Source organism: Rhea pennata, chromosome 24 (assembly GCF_028389875.1).
Source record: "Rhea pennata isolate bPtePen1 chromosome 24, bPtePen1.pri, whole genome shotgun sequence".
NCBI lineage: Eukaryota > Metazoa > Chordata > Aves > Rheiformes > Rheidae > Rhea > Rhea pennata.
In genome coordinates, this window is record NC_084686.1 from 2373867 (window position 1) to 2401634 (window position 27768).

At 44.2% G+C, this 27768-nt stretch overlaps 2 protein-coding genes across 2 annotated transcripts; both read right to left on the bottom strand.

Moving 5' to 3' along the window:
- Nucleotides 1-491: 491 nt before the first annotated feature.
- On the bottom strand, nucleotides 492-5012 carry PTS (6-pyruvoyltetrahydropterin synthase). The gene is made up of 6 exons (XM_062594575.1): nucleotides 4927-5012; nucleotides 4024-4103; nucleotides 2977-2999; nucleotides 1865-1921; nucleotides 1462-1532; nucleotides 492-1002 (listed from the first exon to the last, which is right to left on the bottom strand). The coding sequence occupies exons 1-6, from the start codon at nucleotides 4998-5000 to the stop codon at nucleotides 861-863; spliced, it is 447 nt and encodes a 148-aa protein (XP_062450559.1). The 5' UTR covers nucleotides 5001-5012; the 3' UTR covers nucleotides 492-860.
- Nucleotides 5013-7636: 2624 nt separating this feature from the next.
- Nucleotides 7637-26635, bottom strand: BCO2 (beta-carotene oxygenase 2). Its single transcript, XM_062594511.1, has 12 exons — nucleotides 26623-26635; nucleotides 20164-20368; nucleotides 18877-19088; nucleotides 17083-17198; nucleotides 14989-15091; nucleotides 13665-13793; nucleotides 13365-13525; nucleotides 12684-12851; nucleotides 10619-10756; nucleotides 9753-9935; nucleotides 8623-8733; nucleotides 7637-8336 (listed from the first exon to the last, which is right to left on the bottom strand). The coding sequence occupies exons 2-12, from the start codon at nucleotides 20283-20285 to the stop codon at nucleotides 8223-8225; spliced, it is 1557 nt and encodes a 518-aa protein (XP_062450495.1). The 5' UTR covers nucleotides 20286-20368; nucleotides 26623-26635; the 3' UTR covers nucleotides 7637-8222.
- Nucleotides 26636-27768: the final 1133 nt, after the last annotated feature.

Here is a 27768-nt window from a genome sequence, read left to right on the forward strand (position 1 = left end):
TGTAGCAAAACTTCACACGAGTGGCAACTTCGGGCGCCACTAGCAGCTGGATAACCAGCGTTTAAGGGTTTATCCTCCCCTGCTTTCCACAGGACACTTTCTCCACCGCATCAGGGCTCTCTTACGTGGTTGGGGCTGAGATGTTCCCATTTCCTCTCCCACTCAGCTTTCACCCTCTGCCTGGAGTGTTCAGGCCAGTATGTCCTGGGAAAAGCATGCAAGCCAGCCCAGTTTAACAAACAAAGACATTCTAATTTTTTTCCTCAGCTCTTCATGCTGATTCTCAACAATATATTTTCCCCCTTATCTTTGCAGTTACACTGAGAATTGCTTTGTAAACAGATGTATTATTCACTATACCAATTCCTCATACAGAGACAGACCTGCTAGCCACAGGAAGAGTCTATACCACCAAAGGAAAAAATCACAGAGTTGTCATTCTCTATCTGATCAAGAAACAAAACAAAAAATAAAGCCCAAGCTATTAAAAATTCATAAATTAATCCAATGTTTAATTAGAGAAAATCAAAGCCTTTTGTGAATGCAAAGGATATACTTTGCCAGACCATCCACTCTCTAGGAAGCTACTTTATTTAATACAGTACAACTGCAGCTTTTATATCAGCTTGATGGTTGGGATTTGCAAAACAGGAATGTCTTGGAAAAAAAAGCAGACAAATCAACAAATTCCTGAACTCCATCCACCAGATTGCTGCAAGAATTCTTGTAAAATACATATTCCTGTTCTTATGAAATGCATAATCAATGCCTACATGTAAGAGAGACAGTGCACAGTGCTGAAGTAATTCACTGATGTGATTAGGCAGTGGGGTTTCTGATCAATTAAGTTTAAGCTCATTTCACTTCTCAGAGATTGTTTCTTCTCCTTTGTACACGACAATGTTCTGGTCCGTTTCGTACACTTTGACTTTATAAAGAGTCCCCGTGGGCAGGAGTTTCTTGAGGTTTTCCCAGATGAACACTGCAACGTTCTCAGTGGTGCTAGGAGTGAAACGGGAGCATATTGAGGACTGACAGCATTAACATTGGACTAGACTGTACCAAAAACAGGCATGATAAAGGCCAAGGGGAAGCATGAGGACAGCTTTCACGAGGGGACACACCGAATGCAAGTGGGGCTTGAACCAGCGCCAGTGAACACATGTAATAATTAACAGGTTATAGCTGTCTCCCCAAGCTGCCCACACTTTGAGAAGTGCCAGTGCGCAACGAGCTCCTCCGTGCGAGCGAGCTGTGCCTTCCAGAGCGTGGGGGCCCAGAGCTGCCCCAGCAGGCCCGCACCTGGCCAGCCACAGCGAGGTGGCCCCAGAGATGGAGGGCAGCCAGGGCACACCACACACGACACACACAGCTGTGTCAGAGACTGCTGCTTCAAATGTAGGACTGAGCCCCGGAGACCATTCCCTGGCCGTGCAATCACAAGGAGTCCCCATGGCCCACCTCACAACCTCAGCAAAGTAGGGCACATCCTTATCCAGATTTTTGTGGTCAAGTGGCTCCATGATCGCCTTCTGTAGGCAGACAACAGCAATTAGCAACATTAGCAGCAATTAGCAACATAAGCAAGACTGTCCCATAGGGACAGTGTACTGGGGTTCAGTTTGGAGGAAGGCAATAATATGTTACAAAAGGGTAAGAGCCTTATATCCACCTGTAAACTTCCTAGCAGAAGACATTGTGGTGCTGCACATCACTGCACTACAACATTTAAGTCTGACATCATTTCTTAATTTCTTTTTTGTTTCTTACATTATCAACTCACAGTGTCTCCACCCTGGTACTACAAAATTGCTAAGCTCTAACCACTTCTCACAGGGGATGTCTAGGAAAGTAGTACTATTACCTGCATATATTCTTTCAGATCTGTCAGGTTTAAAACCATTCCTGAGACTGGATCAATCTGCAAGGAAAACAAAAGGGAGCTTAGGAACGTGGCTACAGGTCCTTATTATGAAGGCAGTCATGATCCAATACAAATCAGACTGTGAATGGGTATCTGAGTGCTCAAGACATCTGACCCACAAGAAAAATCTCTATCCACTTTCCCTCACTGAGTTCCAACTCTACCCCGTGATGTCCTCACAGGCCAATACTGCACACAAATAACTCCAGTGGCTCCGCTGTCTCATAGAGCTTACACCAAGGAGAAAAATTCTCTAAAACACACAGTCTTCAAGCAATGATTTAGCACGATCATAAGCAGGAACACGGACATTAAATTGCTCGGCTAAATAACCAGGGAAAAGTAGTCAAAGACTAACCTGAGCTCAGGGCATCCTCCATCCACAGGAGGCACAGCTCTATGAATAAAAACAGGCTCTGCAAGTGACAGGGAATTTCCAGAACGTGCAAGGAAAAGGCTTTAAAATTTTTGATTCAGATCTGAATACAGTCTCCCTCTCCAAGCTCCCTATGAATTGGAACCCCTATGAAAGTTGCTTAGGAAATATCAAAAAACCCCCGAAGTGCTATCAAAACAACTCACTCTGCAGAATACACAAAATGATGACATGATGGAGGGTAAAAAGCAACTCTGAAAGCAGAAGTTCCTTTTCCACTTGCAATAAAATACCTTGAGAAAACAACAGAGAGAATCAAACAGGTCCCTCCCTTTGGCTCAATAATCATCCAGAAGGTGCCCCACAGACCTGAGAGCAGAACCTACCCACTCTGCAGTAAGGTCCTGGCAGACAAAGCTCTATGCCCAAAGGTAGGTGACAAGTTTAGGACTTAAATATGGTCACCTACAAGCTCCTATTCAGTGCAGAGTGAAAAGGACATTTGTCTTCAGAAAAAAATGGTTATGGAAAACCTTCTTCTATAGTGATGTGTACAGAGCTTCCTCAAACACCCCAGGAAACCTAGCAATTAAGCTAGAAGTTAAGAATTGTGTAATATGGAGACCCATCTATACTGTTGCTCTATGGAATGGAAAAAATTGGTGATCACACTTACCTCTCCACGCACAGTGACTACAACTGAAAAAAAGAAGATATCAAGTCATGTGTGTGACACAGGGAACCTAAGCGACCAGGACAGGCAGCCCATACACCACTAATCCACCCAGACCAGCGTGAGCTTCCTAACACTTAGAACTTCGGACTGGTTTTACACAGTGGTTATTCACTGTATAAAGAAAAACTACTCAGTCACCTAGCTTCTAAAAGAAGTCATTCTTCAAGGTCTGATACCCACTGTCCGTGAAAAGCCACTTGCAGCAAGCCACAGACTAACTGACTTCTCAAATAACTACTTTCTATGCCCTTTGTACTCAAGATAAGAGTCTCTTCATCAGCAAAGTCTTCTGGACAAAACTAGAAAGGCATAATGGTCCAAGTCTGGTCTCCTCAGTGCTTTTCTGCCTGCTCTGTAACAGTTTTAGAGGCTTGTTTTCCAGGAATTTTTGAAAATGGGAACACCCTTCTTACTTTCTCATATAAGCACTGCTCTCTCTGTAACTCAACCTTAAAATGAGGGACATAGTTTCAGTCCAACAACTGTTTTTCCCTGGTAAAGCTAGCAGCTCTGTAGTAGACATTTCAGGGTACCTACAATACAGACAGTCTAAAACTGGCCCGTCAACCAGAGAGATCTGATTTTATAGGCATAGGGTGGAGATGCTTGCTATGAGAAGAACTTGTGAAAATAATATTCAGTGCTATTCTAGTTGCAAGTATTTTGCTTAGCAAAATCACTGTTTGATAATATAACATTATAATATATATATATAATATAATCCACAACACATTACAGGTTATAAAGAAATAGCTCTGATTTAAGTGACTTTGAGATAAATATTTATTATCTATCTAATTTACAATGGGTTGCAATTCTGCCCTGCTGTTGAGGACTCATTTCAATTCTTCTTGAAAAAAAAAACAAAATCAACAAAAAACAGCCACCAAAAGCCAGGCCAGACTGCTGAGACACGTGGCCGGCCTTGCTCTCCTGGGGAAGAGGCACGGCGAGGCACGGAAACATGCAAAGCAGTCAACTCCCTACCTTTATAGTTGTGCCCGTGGCCGTTTGGATTATTGCACTTCCCGAAGAGCTTCAAGTTGTCTTCATCGCTCAGCGATGTGCTGCGAGGAACACACACGGAACCACAGACTGGTTGAGGTTGGAAGGGACCTTCTGGAGACCACCTGGTCCAACCCGCCTGCTCAAGCAGGGTCACCTAGAGCATGTCAGAGAGCACCACGTCCAGGCAGGTTTGGAGTATCTCTAGAGAAGGAGACACTCCACAACCTCTCTGGGCAGCTTTTTCCAAATGGGCCCCAAGAAACGTGGCCCCGGCCCTGCCTCGACCTGCTGGCGCCTCTCTGCCGCACCACGCTTCACCCGCGGGCTCGTGCACGCGGGGAGCACGCGGCGCCACGGGAACAGCCCACGCCAACACTGCGGCGTTGCGGGAACACTCCGTGCCAACACTGCGGCGTTGCGGGAACACCCCGCGCCAACAGCGCGGCGTTGCGGGAACACCCCGCGCCAACAGCGCGGCGTTGCGGGAACACCCCGCGCCAACAGCGTGGCACCGCGGGAACACCCTGCGCCAACACTGCGGCACCGCGGGAACAGCCCGCGCCAACAGCACGGCGCCGCGGGAACACCCCGCGCCAACACTGCAGTGTTGCAGGGACACCCCGCGCCAACACTGCGGCGCCGCGGAAACACCCCGCGCCAACAGCGCGGCGCCGCGGGAACAGCCCGCGCCGGGCGCACGTGCCGACGGCCTCCGGCTGCGGCCGCGGGCTGACGAAGGCGGGTTTCGCGGCCGCGCTGCGGCGCGGACCGCGGGCAGGAGCCGTTCGCGGCGCCGGGAGGAGGCGGCCGGGGCGGCCGTGCCCGCCGCTGCGCGCCAGCAAGGCCCGGGCAGCCGCGGCGGCGGCGGCGGGCGCCGCTCACCTGTGCAGCCGGTGGCAGGCGCTGAAGGTGACGGCGCGGGAGAGCCGCGCCAGGCGGGCGGCGGGCGGCGCCATGGCGGGGCCGCGGCGGCGGCGGCGCCTGCGCGGCGGCGGCGGCGGCGGCTCCATCCGGGCCCGCGGGCCCCGCCCGGCAGCGCCCCCCGCGGGCCGCGCCGCTGCGCCGCCGCCGCCGCCGCCGCCGCTGCTGCTGCTGCCGCCGCGGGCGCGGGCAGGTGTCGGCGCGCTCGGCGCCCGCCCCCGGGGCGGGGAAGGCGCAGGCGAGAGCGGCGACGAGCGGGCAGCGGCGCCGCCGGCGCTCGCCCGCGCCCAGGCGGGCTCGGGAGGGCGGCCCGCGGGGGCCGGCGGCGCCGGCAGCCCTGAGCTAAGCTTTGGGCTCCGCGCCCGGCTCAGAGCCTGCTCCTGGGTGTGCTCCTGCGTCGCGGGTGCTTGCGACCGCTTGTTCACCTGAACGCGGCTGCTGGGTTCAGCGCCCGGGCACGAGTCGGTTCAGAGTGCGTTCGGATGTGCGCCGCGAAGACCGGCGTCAGGGGAAGGGCTCTGCTCGGGCAGCAGAGGGGCTTTCCGCGTGAGCAGGCTCCCGGGTCTCCCGCCTCCCGGGAGGGCTGCGGGGTTCAGGACCGAATCCGAGTCCCCGGATTTGTGCATCACACGTGCAGTTTTTCGATCAACATTTCAGGCCTTTTCAGCCTCTCGTCCGGGCTGTAGGGGTAACATTAGCAGTTTGTGGGCAGTTTGACGTGGTTTTGACTTTGGAATAATGGCTGCTGCAAGATGGGTGTTTACAAACACACCGATGCACAGGGTGGGCCTGCAGAAGGAAAGCTGGCACACTCGGCATGCGCAAGGGAAGCATTTTGGGCAGCAATCCAAAGAGAAGTGGCTCACGTGGCCACGCTCACCTGAAAGGACTGATAAGACTTCCTAATCTAACTCCTACCCACCCAGAGCAGCTGAGCTCTGCCCGTTCCCCAGCACTGCGGTACCAGAGGAGCTATTGTACAGCTCCTGAGAATGCCCCACACCCTGGTCATATGCAGAGCTTTAGACAGAGTAACCACAGTCCTTCCCTGCACCAATTACAGAGGCAGCGCTGCCAGCCTCGTTGATTCCCCTCTAATTCTGCTTCTCGGGTGGCTGTAAAGCTGACAGACTTGAAGGAGTGCACTCCAGTAATATTCATAGAGTTCAAGCAGAGGAATGTGTAAAGTGTAGTGATTTATAGAAAGCTTTGGGAGAGGGTGTGGGACCAAGATCCTCAGTACCGTGAGGATATGAATGGAGGTAAGTGCATCAGCACGTTGCCTTCACGGTGTTCCTGGTGCCCGGAGGATAGTGAAGTGTATCTGCCACTTCACCAGAGTGGGAATACTCCATGCCTCAGGGCAGGAGCGGCTGAGTCCTGTATTACAGCTGTAATACAGCTCTGAAGGCAGTAGTGCAGAGCCTGAGTGCCTGTGACACAGTCCAGGCCTAGGATTGTGTGCTGCTGAGGTGTAACTTCATCAGCGTAACGCAGACTTTGCATTGCAGAGCATCTCTCTTTCACTTCAACATTGATCAACAGCCCTGGCTTGGGCACTGCGGCTGGTTACAGCTAATGCAGGGTTGCATGTGAACTGCTGACAGCTGCCCTGCCACTTCCCCAAGAAGGAAATGCTTAAAGATGGCAGCAATGGTGACAAAACTCTAAGAGGCTGCCTTCAGCTGCTCGCCATGGGGTTGTGACCTTGCTGTGGTCTGGGAAGGCCAGTGGGCCAAGGGAGTGAGACCCCACTTGCTGACATGGCAGGTCACACACTGGGCTGCCAGGTAGAGCAGGCCAGGCAGCTGGGTGGCAGGGCTGGAGCACCAATCCCGTGGGATGTTTGCCATCTAGTGGCTTTGTGAGACCAGCTCTGACATGAGCCTCTCCCTCTGCCTTCTCCCAGTTCTGCAGTCTTGGTGTAAAATCCTTGTCTTTTCCCAAGACCCAGAAGGAAGGTGAAGCAGGGTCAGGAAAGAGAGAAAGCTACATTGCTTGGGAACAGTGAGTCAGCTCTAACCTTGCTCTGTTCCGTCTGGGCCAGCTTCCAGAAAAATCAGGAATTGAAATAAAACTGAGCAAATTTGCAAATAGGAAGCAAGTGTTCTCTCCAAAACACCACAGCACAAGGCTCACTTTTTTGCTCAGGGAAGGAGTTCAAAACATTTTATAGTGCTTCATTGTGAGAAACCTGGGAAAAGTCCTTAAGCCAGGAGGAGAATCCATTTTCCAGGAAGCCTTCAACTTTCATAGTGTCTTTAAAGCCAGAGCCTGTAAACAAACTGCCACGGAGGTTTCCCTCAAAACATCCTACCTACTGCCATCTCAACTGAAATCAGAGGCTACTGCCCGTGAGCTGCAGGAGCCTGGATAAGGAACCAAGCATATGTGATAGTGTTGTGTGCCAAGTTTGATCTCCACAAGTTACAGCAAGGAGATACCAAGACCACAGTGGAGTTCTGTATGTTTCAAACTGGTTACATTAAGAGCAAGGTGGAAAATGTTAGTTGTCAGAGCTGTATCCACCAATGCTGTTTAAGAGGGAGCATGGTAGATATGTGTTTTGCATGTCTACAAGATCAGGTAACATGATAAAACATACGTAAGCTGGCTTTTCTCAGGGCATGGCACAGAGGATGGCCATGGGTCTAGTGAGGGCAAGGAAAGGAAGGAATTCCGATGTTTTTATTTCAGGGCACTGTTAGTGTAAACAGAACAGCACTACAAGTACAGCTCCTGTAAGCCTTTGCCTCTACCCTCCGATCTTTGCTGAAGGCAATCTTTATGGAGTAGGGGTGAAACTACATCCTTGCATTGGACCCAGATGCTACCACTTGTTTTTATTTCCTCCTTCTCCTTCCACTACAGCCAAAGTGCAGATACTGATTGGTGTCTTCCCTTCAGAGCACACTGGTACCAGGAGAAAGGAACGGTCATCTTAGTTTCCATTTTCTCCCTTGCAAGCCTTACATATGGCAGCCTTTGTGAACTGCTGCTAATTGGCCTAGCAGGGTAATCAGCAAAATAAAATAAAGCAGCAGGCTGTTGGAGTGATAGGGCTACTGTCTTCCTCAGAGTATGTTTCAGACCCTTTATAGTATATATTTGTGAATGCAGCAGTAACTCAGAGGTTATGACAGAGAAGAAACAGTTCCTTCATCCAGAACACAGTGCAAAGGTAGGAGGTAAAAGAAAGCAGAGGTTTCTTTCTGAGCCTATCTTGGCCCCAAGTTATAGCAGGCAGCAGTTTTCTGTCAGCGGGAAGCAAAGATGCCGTGGAATCCGTAAGGTATTTGCACTGGGACTTCTGCTCGCCCCAGTTCTCTAAAGGTCTCTGCATCCAAGACAAGCAGGAAAGTGCTTCGGTTCTGCAGGATGAAAAGACAGCCAGAATGAATGGCGAGGCTGAACTTCATTCCAATGTCCAACCTACTACATTTGCCCCACACAAGGGAGCCCAACTGTACAACCAGTCCATAACACCTACAGCCAGACCTTACAGACCAAGACATCTGCATGACAGTTGCCAAGGAACACACCTTGGGAAGCATGATGCTAGAATGCTAGATGCCAGGGAGCTCCAAATCCAGTTTTGTGGCTTAGCAAACATAGCTAGTACTATGCGGCTTTGATGAACTAGTAGGAATATGTTACCTCAGCTGGGGAGACCACAACAGACAAGATGACCCCGCTGTCTTCTGCCATGGCATTAGGCATTGGCACAAACACAGGCTCAGATGGGTAGGATCCATCCTCCTGCCAGATCTAGCAAGCATAATAACACATGGAGATGTTCATATTTGGCTATTACAGTTAGCAGAGTTCCAAATTAGAGTCCTCCCCGCAAAGCTACCCTGGCACGCAGGGAAGCTGTGTCCCCAAGAAACCTATAGTTGACCTGATTAGTTATTAGTTTGATTTCAGTAACGTGTCAATGCGAGTGTTGTAACACCATGCCATTGTGCCGGGCGCTGTGCAAACAGGCAGTGAAAGGGCTCCTGCTGCAAATTTCATCCAACAGTTCGTGCCGGCACAAGCTCAGAGAAAGAAAAAAAAAAGGGAAAAAAAATCATCTCGGATGGCACAGCTTTACACCATGCTACGGTAGACCAAGCTGTGCCCAGACAGTGTGGAGGAAGAGGTGCCATGCCAACAGAGGAGAGATCTATGGCCATCACCACCTGAGGGCATTGCTGCTGCTCTTTCTGCAGAAGCTGTGGCACCAACAACTGTGATGGAGGACAGTCTTGCAACAAAATGAGTATCCACTATCAGAATTCTTAAAACAAGGGTGTCTCTTTCTGATGATTCCTCTGGGAAAGTCTCTGTGTAGTAAGCACTTAAAGATTCTCTCCATTTAAGGGAGGTATGACATAAATCCCAGCTCGTGTTTGTAGATGGGAATATTCTGGGCCTTGTTTCTTGCCAGAGTCATAAATACCCTAGCAACTCATCTCCAGCTGCCTGTGCTGACTAGGTCTTTTCTGTGCTATCATAAGAGATGACTCTTCTTTGGCCTGGAAAATAAATATGTACACACACATATTATCCATATCCTTTCCATTCCCTCATCTATTCCAGAACTTGGAGTGATGTATCTCCCGGTTAGTGAGTGTGCCACATTGACAGGGCACTAGGTGACAGATGAAGCTAGGGATCTAATCTTAGACCCATTTGAAAGAAACCCCTGAAAGAGCAAAATGCCTAGCAGATGACAGATCTTAAAGGCCAGTTCAGTGGAATAACTTCCAATACTCAAAAAAGGTAGTCCCACTTCATCTCACCTTGAATGTCTTAGTCTCCACATCAACCTTCATCAAGGAATCTCCAACCAAATGCCGAAAGCCACACCCATAGAAGAAACGATATTTCCTACCGTTGTAAAGAGTGTAGTTAATCTGGGGGAACTCCAAGCCCCCAACATTTTCAAAGCCCTCCGGGTGGAGATTTTCATGCGTGCACCAGACCTAGAGGAAGAATGCAGTACAGGAGAGTCAGTTTAGCTTTGACTGTACAGACGAGCTGACCAGTCTCATGAACCCACTACACAGCCATTGTGGAGACGAGAGGTTTGAGGCTGAGCCTGACTATGCGCTGAGGCAGCTGAAAGGAACAGTTCTGTCTCCCTTGCTGTTTCACCCTGAAAACTGACTCATCACAGGCTTCTGGAAACTTAAGGGCTCAGTCTAATAGGAAAAGCTGAAACACAAGCAAAGCCATTTATCAGTAACTGATGTACGAAGTACACACTGACATTACTCCACCGATAATGGCTAGAACCTGTGTGGGACAGCACATGTTCTACACCATCCACAGCCGCACTGTAGGACTGTTCTGAGCCATAAGCAAAGAAGAGTTCTATACCCAGAGGAAAGCATGGGAGATTTGGTGAAAGAGGACGGTGAAGTCTAGCCAATTATTGCAAAGTTTAATAACCCACTTGGGCATTTTTGGTAATTCAGTCAGTCCTTGCTCTCTCATCTAAGGGAAGATGGTGTGCTTGTACTAAGTCACTAATTCCCGGCTAAGCAATGAGCAAGCCTTGCTTACTTGGTGGACAAGGTCTGAAGAAATAATAGCACAGGATTGCTGCTACAGGCAATCTCACCACAGCCATAAATGCAGTTATGTAAGGCTTTAACATACACACCTTACCATCTTCATCTTTCACAGCTCTTGCTGATGTGTAAGACAGAGGGTTCAGATTCTTCCCCACAGGTGTGTCCGAATTCACATTCAGTGGGAGAACAAAGCGGCGAGGGAAAGCTCGGGGTATTGAGTTATAAATCTATTAGAGAGACAGAAGGTTATGGGCATGGAGAGAGAAGGGAGTGGCTTCTCTGACTAAGTGCCCTTTTGGGGACAATCTTGAAGTTTCAGACCTTCCTCCCACTTCTTTTTCTTTTTTTCTTTCTATTACATGTTTTACCAAGTTCTTCAAAAGGCTGTCAATAAATGGGTCAGCATTACTTTCACAGTTGTCATTGATGTTGTGTCTGGAAATCACTCAATAGTCCTCCAAATCCAACATTTTATTTAGTTAGGACATACTTAATGAGCCTTTTTATGGCCTGTCCACATATGCCCCACTGGCTGGCTGACTTAAGCCCTTCTTGCGCAACCAAGAGTGTGAGCTAATAGGGAGATGACAGAAAATGGGACCTCACTAACACTGACCAAGCCGAGAGGATACCCCTGGTGGAAACCCATCTCTTAGAGCCCCATTGCTGATCAGTGGCAGTCTCACTTTGGAAGTCTGAGGTTGAGCAAAGCACATTACTTAAAAAATCCCACCATCACCACTAACGCTGTATTGAAACCTAGTTTAGAAGAAACTTTAATGCTTCCAAAGATTGAAACATCTAAATAAAATAGGTGGCAGGGACTCTGTTCTGCTGCTTTTCAGTTACTTCAACCTGTGACTCATCAGTTCAACATGAAACTTTATTTCAAACTTACGTGTTAATCTTGAAACCCTATTTTTAAAGCTTTTGTGTTTTACGTAGCCACAATAAACTGCTTGAGGAACTCTGCCAAATAAAACATTATTTAGTCAGTAAGCAAAAGGATTAAGAATGAATGGGGGAAAATAGACAAATCAGGTTCAGGCATGCCTTAGCTTTCTGGTGCAGGGTAAATTTGAGATTCTGCTCCAAAATGACTTGTGCTCATATGCGTGTGCACGGTTTAATGATTAGGCTACTTCTCAGTTTAATAACGTGTGTGTGGGAAGCACACACCTAATGTTGACATAAACGTGCCTTCATGCAGATCAAATACTGCTCTTTCATGCTCAAAGCAGGCTGGACAAAAGCCAGATCCATTTTGCAAAGCAAACTGCCTTATTAACATTATGTTTTACTAGAATTAATATTCACCATCTCTTTGGGGGCAGGGGGAAATCCTTGCAGGGACATAGCTATATACCTTTCAGATCAGAAGAGATTTGCTTTTAGACAGTTCCAAATATAGACAGAGGAAGTTCAGATCTGCCTGAACATGTTGTAGCAATGCCTTCCCTTCACCCACCATATGGTGGGTTTCCAATAAACACGTACACATACTAGAAGAAACTGAAGACACCCCCATTTTTTCCATACATTATTTATGTAATATATCTCTTAAGGTTTTAAATAGCACTTGTGACAGAGTGGGACACACCAAGTCATTTATGAGTACCTCCTGACGTGAGATGAATGAGAGGAACAATGTAGGGGTTTCTAGAATTTGTGTCTATGTGGTTTACATAGTACAAGCTGGTTTTATGAAGTAATACCTTTAAATAGCAAAATTTCTTTTGCCCTGTAGAAGTCATGCAAAAACTTTTTTTCCATACTTTCTTGGGGGAACAAAATACTTCCTTTTGTTTCATGGGGATATGGAAAATGAGTATCATTAAAAATGAGATTTTAAAACAGAAGCATATTCTGCCTGCCTGATAGATATCTGTGCAACAAACCAGTTTTTAAAAGTTCCAAGGAAATTCTCCATAGCGATCATCTGCTAAGAGATGTAAAAGGAGAGAAAAATATCAACATATCTATAGATCACAATTTCAGTTTTTCACATAGTCATACTTCCTTTTGCCAGGCCACATCCCCTACCTTTTGGTCCCCTGTAGCATTATCTATTATACTGACCTGAGCCTTGCTTCAGATAAGTAGTGATGTGGAGCCCCATCAGACTATAAACAACACAGACACCACAGATCTTACCTGATCTAGGCCTTCCCCAGTCCTCCGCAGATTCTGAAGTTTGTAAGTAGCCAGTGCTGTCCCACTATCCTGGCAGCACAAGTCAAGAACCACACAGCCATGATCTTCAAAGGCATTGATTTGATGGAAAGTAACAAAGGGCTTGCTATACCACTGCCCCGGCAGCACCTACAGTGACATAAGAGGGAGGGTGACTTGCCCTTTGGAAAAGATCCTACGCTCACCTCAAAAGAGTCTTCTCATCCGTATTTCATTCCCCCACTCCTTTGCATTTGTCCTCCACCCTTGAGTCCCTTCAGAAAGACTTCTTTAAGCCAGTAAATAGGCAGAACCACATAAAGACAAGCCAAAATATAAAAAAGCCCAAAATAGACTTCATTTAATCATGACTCAGTCCCTAGAACATCACTCCCGGGCTACGATGGTCCTTTTTATTTTCAGTAGCCCTTGGGAACTACAGTTCAGTCTCTGTGTTGCAGTCCCAGGAACCTCAAACTGCTTACTGCTATCTGTTCTTCCAGGGCTGGCAAAGAGATTAAACACCGATCCCTGTAAAGCCTATATTGCAGTGCAGCTGCTGCACTGATTCATACAGCCATCTGTGGCTGCTACCCAGCACTCTTGGGATCTAAAATTCCAGTTATAGTTGTACAGTTGCTGGAAAGGCCAAGATCCACCTACCTCTCCAGTGTTTTTATTCACAATATGGAAGTAGGTGTTGTACTGAGGCTCCCAGCTTATCCCTTCAGAAATGGGCTTCCCACGGAGTTTGGAAGTGATAATCTGCAGCAGATTCAACTTAATGGGTTGCTCGACAAAGATGATGTAGTTTTTGCTCATTCCTGAAAAGGCAGGGAAGGAGGTATCAGAGTATTAGGCAAATGCAACAGTGAAAAAGCCTAAGGAGAGAGGGCAGTGAACAACCCTTTCTGCCTCAAAGTAGGCTAAATCCACAGAATATGAGGCAGGAAATGTTCTTACCAAAGCTGTGATAATAGGAGGGTTTAATCTTATCCATTGGAGCAATGGAGCACAGCACTTTTGCTCCCTCTAACATATCACTGCAGTTTGACTTTTGTGGAGGGATCTGAATGATATTATATCTAGACCCTGGAAAGAAGAAAATGTGTTCATTACTACTGAGTTGTGAGGCTGTCAACATTCACGTCACTAAAGCCAGGCTCTGTTTTTTTCTGTTTCCCTAGCAGATTAGGAACCACAGTCATGACTAAACCGAGCAAAAAGCAAAAAGCTGGTTATCAAGTCATTAAACCAATCCACGGAGGATGACCTAGCAAAAAAAAGACATGAAAGGAAGTAGACAGATATTCTGAGTCTGGTAGACTGCCATCTAATTTTATTGTCTGCAGTGCATTCTTTATATAAATTTAGAGTATCCTATAACAACAGGACTAGGAAGAAAACCAAATTCATAACTTGTGTATCAAAAGAAATGAGAAGAGTGCGGTGAAGATTGATACTCTTCTATTAAACCTGAGCATATAGGCAGGGATGCATGGCATGTTTGAATAATAGTCTATACTTTAGTCTCTCCAGCTGAAAATAGCATGTGCTGTAAAGCTGAATTTTGCTAAATTTGAAAGGAAATGAAAACAGCAAGAATGAGAAAGGATCAAGACTGGGCAACGGTTCAGTGAATTAGAACCAGCTGGAAGTACAATAACAAAGGGAAATGGCTGTTTACACAGGCCTCCAGCACCCAAAAGAGAAGTAACAGGCAGTAAACAGTAGTTCTCAGCAACTGTGTAGAAATAACTAGGTCTGAGCTAGAAGTAATCTGCACGGTTTTGGGAAGAAGAAAGATATCCCAGAAAATTCAACTTTACTGTAAGGTAGCTGGTTTACTGTAGTAACTGCCACTTTTCTCTTATATAAGCCCTAATGGTTCTATTAAGAAGACAATTAATATTAATGAAAAACTTGTGGCTGATGTCAGAATTCTTTGGGTTAGGCTTCAGTGTTGGATAGGGCATCTTTAGAAATCATCCTCTTCTCAGTTAAAGCATGGGAGGGAATGGGAGGGAACCCACTGATTGTTCACAGGCCAAATTACTCAGAGTGAAGTCTGAGATATGAGATAACCCAGATACAGAGGAAGTCAGAAGCACCTGAACTAACTGCTGAGAGAAGCTATTTTTATGGGGCAGACTGATACCCTGACATAAGAAATAACTTGTTTTGTTATCATATAGACTTAGAGAAACAGCAATTTCAAGGTTGAAAGCAGCACGAAGTAGTCTGTCCAGTCTGCCCGCAGGCCAGGCCTAGCTACGTCCAGTCTTACCATGTTTCCCGTAGGAATTGCCCATGTTGTATGCTGTCCCATCAGACTCATAATGAGGATGAGCAGTGGCCCCATTCACAGCAACAAATTTGCTCCAGTCTACCTGCAAATTACAAAGATTTTCCAGTCAGTACAGAAGTTCTCTGCTCCTCTCTAGCCTAAAGCCATGATCTTTCTAACTGTTGGACACTTGAAGGCCTGAGGAGGAATAGCCTAATTATTATGGCTGTAATATGAGATCTAGATTTAAATCTTTGTTTTGCCTGAAGTGCCCTGAATAGTAACTGTGCATCTCTCTGCATCTGTCATGCCAGTAAAATAGGACTAAAAGCACCAACGCTTCTCTGGGAGACATGAACGTGACCAAGGGCAGGGAGTGCTGACGTTGTGGAAATGTTGTCCATAGGAGCAATTCAGCTAGAAGCCCATTTGGTAGGCACAGACAGATGAAACAAGAGACAGTCACTGGCTCCTCCGGAAAAAAAAAAAAAAAAAAAAAAAAAAAAAAAAAAAAAAGTTTTTTGGGTGCAGATGTAGCTAATTGACAGTCTGTGCTCACTCTCCTCACAAATTTCCAGTCTTCACTGTCTACATCTAGAAGCAACAGTTAGCACAAAGGTTCAACTGCAAGTACCATTAACATGTACTTCCAAGTCTTGAATTGGGTTGTGATTGAAGTTCAAACAGTGGAAGGGATTTGTTGCGAAGAAATTCTGAAGAAAAAAGTTGGAGGAAGATCAATCCACACATTGAAACATTAAAACATGGAAAATATGCTTCTCTTTCCAAGAGTTTCAAAAAATACGGCTTTTGAGCATCCAACTTGAGACCTTTTAGAAGGCTGTGCTTTTCAAAGAATGCCAAGCCACCCTAAGCTCAGAAAACCATGTCCTTCTAAGGCATCCCAAGTTGGACAGTTTAAATGTGAAATCATCCCTCCTATTTCTTCATTTAGTCAAAAAATTATGGTCAAAATCTAAAAAGCAGCTTAAGGTGATAAATTTTTAATGACCAGATGGCTCAGCAGAGCTGAATTTTGAAACTAAAAATGCCCACGCATCATTTCATTGCTGAATTTACAAAGCATCACTGAGTTTACAAAGCAAACAAAGTAGCAAGTCAAATTCTTCATTTCAATATGCAAGTAGTATGCTATGTCTCAAACAGAGTTTCATAATGACTCACAAGTGATCCTGTAGAAAGGTGGAGACTGCTAGAATACCTCCCTCGAGATCCGAGGGTACAGCGAGCTTGCTGCTTTGTGGTTTTAAACAGTCCATCGTGAAATACAGGGATGGCAGTTTTTTACTAAGTCAGGAATGCCAGAATTCTTCTGTAGCTCTTCTCACTGTGGTCCTACCCAGCAAATACATAAATCCCTTCCAAGGGTGTGCTTGTAGGGGTAGTGGTAAGGAAGAATAGCTTGTGTTGCCATTTCACAAGCCATACTTTGCCCCCAAATGCAGCTTGCCTTGCATGAGGCTATGCACAGAGCATCTGGGAAGACTACAGCTCTGACCCTCCATTCATCTGCTAGCAGAACGGGGCAAAAGAAAGTGGCAGCCTGAGTTGCACGCTGACTTCACTACCCATCTGCAACAAAAAACTTTTAGACAAGACTTTGAAGAACGGCCGATCTGGAGTGTTTAGAGCTGGAAATGTATGACGGAAATGAAACGAGCAGATAGGAAGAAAAAGACAGGGCAGGAATATAGATCTAAAAGTCGGTGATATTAGTAACTTCTTCCTGTCTGCACATACTCTTCACACTCGGGCAACTGCAGGCAAGTCCAGACAAGTAGCAAGTTCATTGGAAGAATGCCAGCTTTACCGAAAACCGGTACATCTGTTTCTCTCGTTGTCCGCTACAAGGGGCAGAGACTGCATCTTCATTCACGAGAGCTGCCTTTTTGCAAGATAGATTTATCAGGGACTCAAGCACACCATGAAGAGCTGCACTCAGAGCTGCACTGATCATTCGTTCCAGAACCCGTGTCCCCCCCCCCCCCCACAAGTTGCTGAGACCCTCTTAGCAACAACAGGGAGTTATTCTCCTGTACCACAAGCTAACCCCATTATGCCACCTGCCCCCACCTTCTCCTTCGTTTCAAGTGTCTCTGGGTCCACTCTGTGCATGAAGATATTCTCACTGCTGACATAGTAGTCTCCTTTATACATAACGTAGTTCACACTGGCATTGTCACTTGGCTCTGAAACAAAATACGAGAGTCGCACACAGCTTTGTTTAAGCTCGGGTCACATTACAGCAAGTTAGGCATGTTTAAACAAATAAACCCATTTGCAATGACAGTAATCCCTCTGTGATTGATTAGAAATATCTCACTAATCTACAAAGACACTCAGGAAACTGTCTGCACAAGTGAGTCAAGGATAAAAGCAATAGAACTTGTTCTTGCTGCACATCTTCTATGATCTTTCTCAGCTCAGTGCTCGGTACCTGTTCGTGGCATATGGTTCCTTGGTACTAAATGATTGTAACAGCTGGAACCTTGAACTAAGGGAAATAATTGCTGGATAAAGTTAAAGTATCTTTCACCAAAAGGCCATGCAAAGCTGCCAGCACACAACAGCAAGAACAAAAGAGCAAGGGCTCTGAGGTAGTTGATGAGGCAGGTCACTAATAACATTGCCCTGTGGTAGGGCAAAAAAAATTAAGGAAGATACAAGCACTGATTAAACAACACAAAAGTGCAAAGCTACAACCTGCAAGTTTTCTGAATTGACCTCTTAACTGTACTTCTACAGTGATGGAAGGCTTTTCTACCCCAGAAAGGTGATCTCTCTGTAACTGGTTGCACCAAATTGTTGAAGCATGAATAGGCTAGACTCAGCTGCAGTTTGAAGTCATTGATTGTTCCAGATCGCTTCAGTTGCAGTGTTTCCTAGGTACCGAACCTCAGCTGTGCTCCCAGAAGCAAGGTATCCTCAAAGGCTATCCGAGGCCTGGACTGTCAGAACTGCCAGTTAGGTCAAAAACCAACATTCACCAGTGATCCACACTACAAGCCTTTAGGATGAGATTCTAGCACTGCTTCTTACCAGATCTGGCAACTTTCTGCAACCCATAGCTTGAGCTCAAACAATGACTGAGCTGTTCATTTTTTAAGCATTCTAGACAGACATACATGGTCCTACATTTTAGGTCTGTTTTGGTTTTAATGGAAGGTACTTTGGTTAAAATTAAGCCCATTTCTTACCTGATGTGCACAGTATCCTGCAGATAATGATACTTCCACTCCTGTGCAATACCCTCTCTCTCACCCTACTCATACCACCTTCTGCACCTTAGTACAGGAAGAGAAGGATTAGCCCATTTACCCTACAAGCTTAGCAAGGCAAGGTGTTTTAAGGGTAAGGCTGTATCTCAGGGAGAACAACAGTGTAATGCTCATTACCAGGACTGTACAAGGTGTTCTCTGGGGAAAGATTTCTGTTGGTAGTTTATAACCAACTGTGGAATCAGGTGAGCTGAATGAGGCTGCAAAACAAACTTTTCCATCAGAGTTTTAAAAGGGATAAGTGTTAAGTGGATCTGGACATCAAGGACTCCAAATCTTCTTCTGGCACTGAGAGTACCTAGCAGTCTGCAAGTTACCCCCATACACGGATTTTTTCCGAGGCAGAAACCATATGTCTGATTTGGAATGAAAACATTAAGTGGTACTAACTCCTTAAGCTCAATGTGCCTCTCCTTGCTGAATTGGACACAAATTTGAAGGTGTTTTTGTTGTTCCAAGGAAGGAACATGTTCTAAGGAAGAACATGAGCTCAGAGTAGGCCTGCAAGACTTCCCCACAGCTCCCCTCAGGCCCACAAGTTCCCCCCAAAAATTAGAAAACATTTCTTATTTCTTAGAAATCCTCTTACGTGGTATCTCGAAGCGTGACATGAAGCGCCCAAAGACACTCTTGCATGGATCTGGCATTGCCAGTGTCCCAAATTCTGAGGCCACGATGCGGTTGTTGTGGCTGTTGGTCAAGTAGGAATTGCTCTGCAGAAACTTGCTCCGGTATGTCACTGTGCCATTCTCCAGCTGGAACTGATGCAACAGGGCCATGCCATCAAACCAGTGGTTAAATCTTCAAGCAGAGAAAAATGAAAGAACAAGAGCTGGGCACAACACTGCTCCCTTTAGCCCTGGGGTTTGTTGTTGTTTGTGACAAGCTAACTTGCAGGTCCCCAGAACACTAACATATGTAGCCTTGTAATGAGTCTGAGAAAGTGTGTGAATTGAGTGAAATAAGTCAAGTGCCTCTCCATTTGCAAGGCTGGGGCCTGAGATTACACACTGACTTTCAGTGAGAACTGGGCTCCCTGTATTATTTTGAAAGTGGAACTTAAGGACTTCTGAAAATGCTATGCGTGAACTTTGGAAGATAGTAATCTACACTGTTGAACTAATCATTCTACAGATTTCTTCACAAGGGATAGAAATTGTGCTTTATTACCTGAAAAGAATAGATGTTATTACTAAAAGCAACTGCACAAGACAGAACCATGAGCTCTCAGCTACTTGAAGGATGCCATTCTCCCCAAAACAAGAAAAGACTTTAAGAAAAATCTTAAGTTCTATCTCTGAAAGTATGTTAAAATGACCACCTTTGGCCAGTTGCTGCCAACAGCTTTGTGGGAAGAGCTAGTTTTGTTGGTTTGCTAGTATGGCAGATCCCAAGCCAAAGGCAGTGGCTGCCTTCTTAAAATATGAATTACATTATTTTAAAAATAAGATGGATTTGATTTAAAGTTGATTTTGCTTTAAAAACAACTTTAATTTTAGAATCAACTTCACAAATCTTGCCCTGCATTTCAGAGCGTTTGTGGAATGGGTTTTCACTGAAGACACAGGACTCAGCATCTCTACGTTCTAATCCCTCGCTGTATGATTCAAAGAAGGTTACAGCCTCTCTGTGACTCATATTCTCCAACCTTCACAGTTAACCACACTGCTGTTTTCAGAGAGCCCACTGGGAGTTTCTAGATGAGGGAGCAGCTGTTCTTAAAAGAATGATAACATAAATATTTCCTCCTCACCTGATTTAAAAAAGAAGCTACAAGATGCTCCAAACACCAGTGGGCCATTTTGGGGGATCCCCTTTAGATTTAGCCAGTGCTCATGCCAAAATCATCTGACAAACTCACCAAACCTGGACTTACTTCTCCTCACCAAACTCAAACTTCCCAGGCCCATTCCTCAGAAGATTGCCTTTAATCCATTTCGGAATATGTCCTTTTATTTTTGTTGCGATGGGCTGAGGAGTCTCTTCTACTGTCTCCATTAAGGGTGAGATGCATTGCAAACCTCTGTGGCTGTGGAAGGTGATTTGCTCCTTTGCTGGTCTGGATAGGAAATTTTTTAGATCTGCAGAGAAAGTAATGAGAGCAAAAATCAGATAAATAAAATGTCCGAGACTAGCATTCAGCATTCTGCAAACAGCCAAACTGTAGTGGATATTCACACTAAAGCTGTGTTCCCATAATATCCCTCATATTCACAGGAGCTGAAAATCCAGTGGATTTAACACTCCTGTAGGTAATCCATTAGAGACACCTGTTCTGCAGTCCAAAAGAGGTAATAAGAGGTATGATGATAGCAGAGAAAGTAATTTTTATTTTAATTAAAGGAAGCCTGCAGCTAGAATTTATTTCAGTAAGTAACTGACAGGAAGTAAGATGTGGATGTTTGTTATTCTGTAACCTTACAGGTTCTCATAATCTGTTGCAAACAGGGATGATGCACAGTAATGCTGAGGAGGAGCCCTAAAATAATTTCATAGTGACTCTTGACAAGTGGTCCTCTAAGGAAGGAGACAGAGAAGCTAATGTGAGTGTTACAGAGCAAAGCTGGCATCAGGAAGATGCAGTTAAGCACTCTGTAAAGCAGTATATGTTGCCTCTATGCCACAACATTGCCAAAAGCAAGGCAGAGCTGGGCACCCCTCAGACAGGAAAAATTACATTCTACAACACCTTCTAACTCAACCTTGGTATCACAGTTATAGATAAGTTAGAGACAGAAAAAAAATGACATGTTGGGACATTTCCCAGGACTTGTAATCCAAACAACCATTACCAAAGGAGTTTCCAGATCTAAAGCAGAGAGCAAAAAAACCCAGGAACATACCAAAAGATGTGATGCTTATACAGGATGTGCTGTTCATTTTCCTACCTTTGCTGCAGTTAAGATTTTACTTAGGTGTTTCTACTGTCCAGTCACTAGTGTTCAATCTTTAATCTTTATAGCCATCCTCATCATTGATTCTGCCATAGACACAGATTTACTCCCTTTTTTGTATTTGCAGAATAAGAAAATTGTTTTATGAAGTCTTTGATTTGCAAAAGCTTATGGAGTAAAGCTTACAGAGTAAAGGAAAGATGGTGCAACATCAAAAAAGCTGCACACAGAGGACAAGGACAAGGCCCTGTCCATTGCTTTGAGACTTTGGAGCACAGCAATTAAAGACATGGTTCATTTCAACTCTATGTCATCAGAATGGATGCAAGAATTGCTACGTACAGCCTCTAGCCTTTGCTGTGCCAGTTTAAACAAAACAGCTATTTTCTCTAGCATTAACATCTGTGAATTAGGTCTATATTAGACAAATTGCTCACTGCTGCTTGTGGATGGAAGTCATCGACACAGCAACATACAATTTCACAAGAAGCAATAACCAGGTCAAATCATTGTCAGTACTGCTTTAGACACCTGTGGCTAAGACTTAATCCGAGCTGGGTTTAACCAGGGGTTTCTGGAACAATGTCAAAAAACCTGTGCTATAAGATTGCAGTACAGTAAGAACCAGCATTGTTTGTGGCTAAACCTAATGCGTGATTTTTTTTCATGCTAATCCTTTCACGGTGAAGAAATTTCATACTGCTGAGTATTCTGTTTAACGTGATTACCTACAATTCATGATCTCCCAGCTTCAGAGTTTAGGGGCAGAGAGAGATTGTGGCATTAGGCTTCTTCAGAGCCTTATACTGTTTTTAACAAAACCATACAAAACCCTCTGCTGAGCCAAACAACCAGTTACCCTGTCCACAGTGCAAAGTATCTTCCAGAAAAAGGTGGAAGGATTCACTAAAAAAGAAAAAACCCATCCCAGAGGAGTCCCAGTGCACATCTGCAAATCCAGGCCAGCTGTAACTTGTTACACTGCAAGTGTTACAAATTACAATAGCCACCTAATGTCTTGGAGGAATCTGGATTGTCATGTTTTCTATCTACACTGCATGTGGAGAGCTCTGCTGAGCTGGCAGCACTTGGAAAGCAATCAAGCGCACAGATTATTGAAAGGTGCACAGTGCAGTTCTCAAACTTGCCTCAAGCTCGCCAGTACAATCTGATTTCAGAAGCTCAAAAAGACAGTTGCTGGCTCTTCCCCTTGCAGGAAGGGAAAAAAAAGTACAAATCAAACTAAGCTAAAATAAACTCTAAGGACAGGACAGAACATGTTTAACATATTTACCTAGTACGTACACAAACTACAGAGAAAACAACTTCAGTGGAGCCCCTTGGTCAAATGTTTGCTGCAATACCCCTGTTATGAGTGAAGTTATTGGATAAAAGCCTCAAAGAAGTATGAAGTGAAGGGAACACCGTGTGCTACCAGCACATAGTTGGTTATTGGCTCCAGTAGCTTGGCTTACAAAGCCTTGTCAACACAGGGATTGTTTCAGCAATCCGTTTAGCTGCAAAGGTGCATTTACCTGCTGGGGCTGTCACCTTCCCTCTCAACACTAGCACCTCCTCATCTACCAAAGCTCCTTGTCCCAGGTCATTGCTCCTCTACATTGCTGCATCCATATCATAAGACAGTTCAGCCCTGAACCAAACTGGAGCTGTAAGTGAAACATCAATAAGCAAGAACAGCTTGGCATATAGAAAACCATTCCTAAATGAGTCCTAGTACAGACAAGACCATACACTGAAGAAATCTCAGATTAATATTGAACGCCCTTCCATTTTTATTGATGTAGCAACTTTTTCTGGCTAGACCAGTCACTTTCACCACTACAGACGCTTCTTCTAGTTTACCTTCTTTAATCCAGATGATTAAGTGAAACTACTGCATAATTTGTCTCTGAGCCTCTGAAACCACATATTCAGGTCTACAGAGAAAATTCGTTATTCTAGAACAAGAGAATATTTTAAAAATAATTATGTTGGCATACAGCATTTTTCTTAGCTAGCTTCTTTAGATGAGCCATAGGCAGAATGAGTTCTGGCCAAACAGGAAGGTAAATTGCAAGATCCCTTTATTGTAGTTCTCCAGCTTGCCAATCCTCAAATCCTTCTTAGATCTCTAATATGGTAAATCAGCTAGATAAAGAATTCAGGCTGCCGGGCTAAAGCAATTAACCTGCAACTACCAACATCCTCTCCCTCTTAAAATTCAATTAAGTTCTAGTTAAATCCTGTATGAAGCACTCAATCTGATCCTGACATTAGTGCCCCATAATAGTTCCTTATAAATAAAGAAGTAGAGGCTTTTCATATCAACTGATTTATCAACTGGCAAGTTTAGTGACTGCCAGCAGCATTTGGAGAAATGCTGCCTTAGTAGGCAAAGATAAAGCTTGTAAACATGTAAAATATGCAGAAAAAAATGAGAGGCATGTCCCTACGGAGACATTTTTACCTCCGAGTGGAAACAAGGATGGCACAACCAAGATGGCACTACAGAAAATCTTTGCCAAGAACAGTGTAACTACAAATGGGAATCTAGAGAAATACTTCACAGAAAAGCCTGAACACAGAACTGGAAAAGACATCCTGAGTCATCTACTCACCTGCTTCCTGTCCCAGAAAGCCATATATATGAACACAATCTTAAAAGTTGCTATGCTTCCTGTAACTTCTCCCTTCTTTGGATGACTGTTTCGGAACGCATTGCTCAGATGAATAGAAAAACCCTTCTAATTTGCAGAAGGAATTTGTCCACTGGAGAGTTCATCACCTCATTCTGATGTCAGCACTGTTCTTTGGCTTGTGTAGTTCTCCCTCACTTGTGTTTACCCCATGCTGTATTTATAGTCAGCAATCATATCTCTTTCTAGGCAAGATAAGCCAAGCTTTTAGTCTCCCTTCACCTGCAACAGGCTTTCCATTCCCCTGATCACCTTAATAACCCTTATTGAAATCTGATGAATTCATCCTTCCTAACTTGGATAGTCCCAACTGTTCAAAATGTTTCAAAACATTTTCTAGAAAGAGATCAAAAGCAGGCTACATACGACAAATATAAGCTATTACCTTGTTCTTCTGTCAGGCCAGAGAAAGAGATACAATCGTATCAGTATAGCAATATAATGTAATATCTTTCCTGCTGAAAAGTATTCACAGACTGAACATCCTGACAGTAACACATTCAAAATGTAGTCAAATCATGACACCCAGACAAGCCAGCAGTTGTCAGAAACACGAAAAGCCATTCTAGGGTAGCTCTGAAAAGCCAAAGGGGAAAAAATGCTGTATAAGCAACATATGCTTTAGTGAATTAATTGTGAAGAGGTTCAGGACAAGAAACACAAGAGGAAAGGAGAAAAAAAATGCAAGCAAACAAAAAAAACTGCCTCCAGTAAATTTACCTCAACACAAAAAATTGCATATTTTAATTGTGTTATATCAGCTGCGTCATTACTGAAATCACTAGTCAGGTCTAGGAACTAGATAGCTGTCAGGGATTTCCTCATTGATCATCGTCTACAAAGCAAGACAGCATTTGAGAAACCTTAGTGTATGTGTGTGTAAAGTCAGACAGATTCTCTGCAGAGATTTTATGCAACCTGACATTTTTAAATGAATCATTATTTATATAATGTAGAAGTGGATGGACATGTACACACCGCTCTGAGATTTATCATCATCAGCAGCAGCAAACAGCCTAGGCTAATAAGCACATAATGGATGAGAACAGACCAGAAGGACCTAGTGCAGCTCGCTCTTCCCTGTCACCACAAGAAAGACTTGTATTCATTCCAAAGAATCAAAATGCTGCAATCCATATGCAGGACAGTATAATGCAAAATTAACACAAATGAAATATTGTTTTTTTGCTAACTCTTGAGTCACCGTAACTGCATTAAATAAAATAAAATAAAATAAAATAAAATAAAATAAAATAAAATAAAATAAAATAAAATAAATAACCATAGATAGCACAGTTGCACCATGCACTTCATTTCTCTGTTAAAAAATTAATAAATCTGTGTCAGGTCCACACACCAAATTTACTTGTAGTTTAATACTAAAAAACTGTTATAATTATCTGTGTCGACTCAGAAACACACTAAGCCACATGTAATGCAAACACTTCCTATCTGAAGGTCTATTGGGAGCTACTGTAATAAAGGCGTATGCATCACTTTAACAGCGGAGCTCAGTCCTAAACCTCTAAATTCGCCTAACATCCAGTTACCCAAGAAGACACCAACCTCTGCAAAAGAGAAAAGATGGACAGAGGTTTGTTTTGTTTTGTTTTTAATAACGTTGAGCTACATGTAAACTGAAACACTGACTGCTAGCTTTGAGAAACATTTTTTCCTGTCATCTTTAAGAAACAGACCTACGGTTGCTGTGTCTACACTCCAAGGTAAAAGAATTTACGCAAGCAGCCATTGAGAGCCACTGCAGTCTCAGTGGGGCTTTCTGTATTGGCTTGAGTGTAATGCCTTAAAATCAGCACAAGTTTACAGCCAGCCATCTTGGAGATCTGGCCTACAATTTCCATATTACCTAAAACCTTAAAAATAAGTTGAAGATCTCAACTTCCTTTGGCACATTAGAGCAGAGGGAGTACCAAATATAGCACTGTAGTGTCTCCTCAAATCTTTCCTAAAGATGGGAAGCTATTACTACAGAATTGCAGTCTGGCATCTATTTGAACAGAGGGAGTTTAACTTTATGCTTATGCACTGTTTCCTCTCCAAGAGCCATGTGCCACAATTTCTCTGCCTGTCAATATATAGACATCCTAGCAGTAATTACTTATATCCAGAAACAGTAGAGCAATGGACAAGGATTTTTGAAAAGCTCTTGTTCAAAAGAACCTACCCAACCTGCTTTGGGTAGGGTAGCAATGAGTCAGACATCGAATCACACATAGACTTTAAGGAGCAGTGGATATGACAGGAAAAAAAAAAAAATCTTAACAGTGGATGGAAAAGACATAGAAGCCTTTTTTCTATATTTTTTCTAACCTGCACATTGAAATCCAAGGCACAGGGCCCACCAACATTTGTCTCCATTTGCAACTGCCATAATCTAACTCCTTGACTCAAAAGAACATCCAGGACCAGACTTAATGGCAGACTGAGTAGACAGAAATGCTCACAGCTGGGATTCTTTAGGCAGGGAGAGTGAAGCAAGAGTTCTAGCTTCCCTGAGGATCCACACAAATTCAGGTTAACCACACAACTGAGCTGAAAATCCTCTGGTGCAAGCTAAGGGCCAATTTACAGTCCCTGAAAATTATAGGTCAGAATAACAGGGCATCAAACCATATTTCTCTCCCTTTCAGTAAGGGCTGAGTAGAAGTTGTGGTAGCTGCTTTCTGCCATGCTGACTCCAGCCTGCTCCCCCAGCCTTCACCAGGGCTGGATCCCTCAGCTCACCTGCGCGTCCCACACTGACTTCTGAACAGAAGTTGTTGCACCCGCCCTGCGCCTGCCGGGAAGCCTCCGTACTTGGCTCCTTAGTCCATCTAGCTTGTTGGTTTCCCATTGTCAGTGACTCAGCGACCCGCTTCCTTGCTAACATGCAGAGGAACAGAAAAAAACATGAAAGGAATGGCAGAATATGGGCAAAAGGAATGGAGAAGAGGAGGAGAGAAAGGCACGTCAAAAGGAGACAGGGTCTGCAGCTTTTCTCTCTATGAGAGCTGTACATATTCCTGCATATGAAATATCAGTTGATTCCCCAAAGACACCTCTAGAAATATATTTTGCACTTGGGTATTTTGATGACATGAAAAAAAAGTGTAATGAATTCTTCATTAAATATTGATTTACACAATCAAGTCCTTGAAATACTTATTCTAGAAAGACACTGTGAATGACTGGTGAGCTATCAAAATTCAGCCAATGTCATAAAAAAGACATCAGATGAAGTAGATTTTTGATTCATACTTTTTGATTTTATTATCACAGTTTCACTCAATTGCCCCAACAAATAATGGGGTGGGAGTGGGGGGGGTCTCTTATTCGTGATTCATCACTCCCACTTTTTAGTTAAATTGAGAAAATTGTAACAAGCTTTTCTAACAAGTCAGGGAAGATCTGTAATTTTCATCATGACATAAAGAATGAGGCAGGGAAATGTTAGGTTTTTTTATATCAATCATATAATTAAGACAAGAAACATAGCTCTTCACATTTCTATGCGGCTCAATTTCAGAGGCAATTAAAGCATAATGACAAAGATAGGATGCAGGAGAATTTAGTAGAGAACCCCATTTTAAACGATAGTACTTTTCACAGTCTGCTAGCAAAGCAGAATGTCATACACTTATGCACACAGGGCTTTTTTCCCCAGCACCGAAGTACTTTATGACACTCTGAAATACTAATAGATTGTTTTATATAACATTCCCAAAGCTGGACATAATATTTGTCATTTTAATACATTTAATTTGTATTAAATAACTCTACTTCTAAATTACCTGTCTTGCATCTCACAGCATTAGTTGATGATACATACTCTGTCATGCCCTACACCAACTTTGGAACAGATGCGATTAAAAATAAACCTTCTGGACTTTT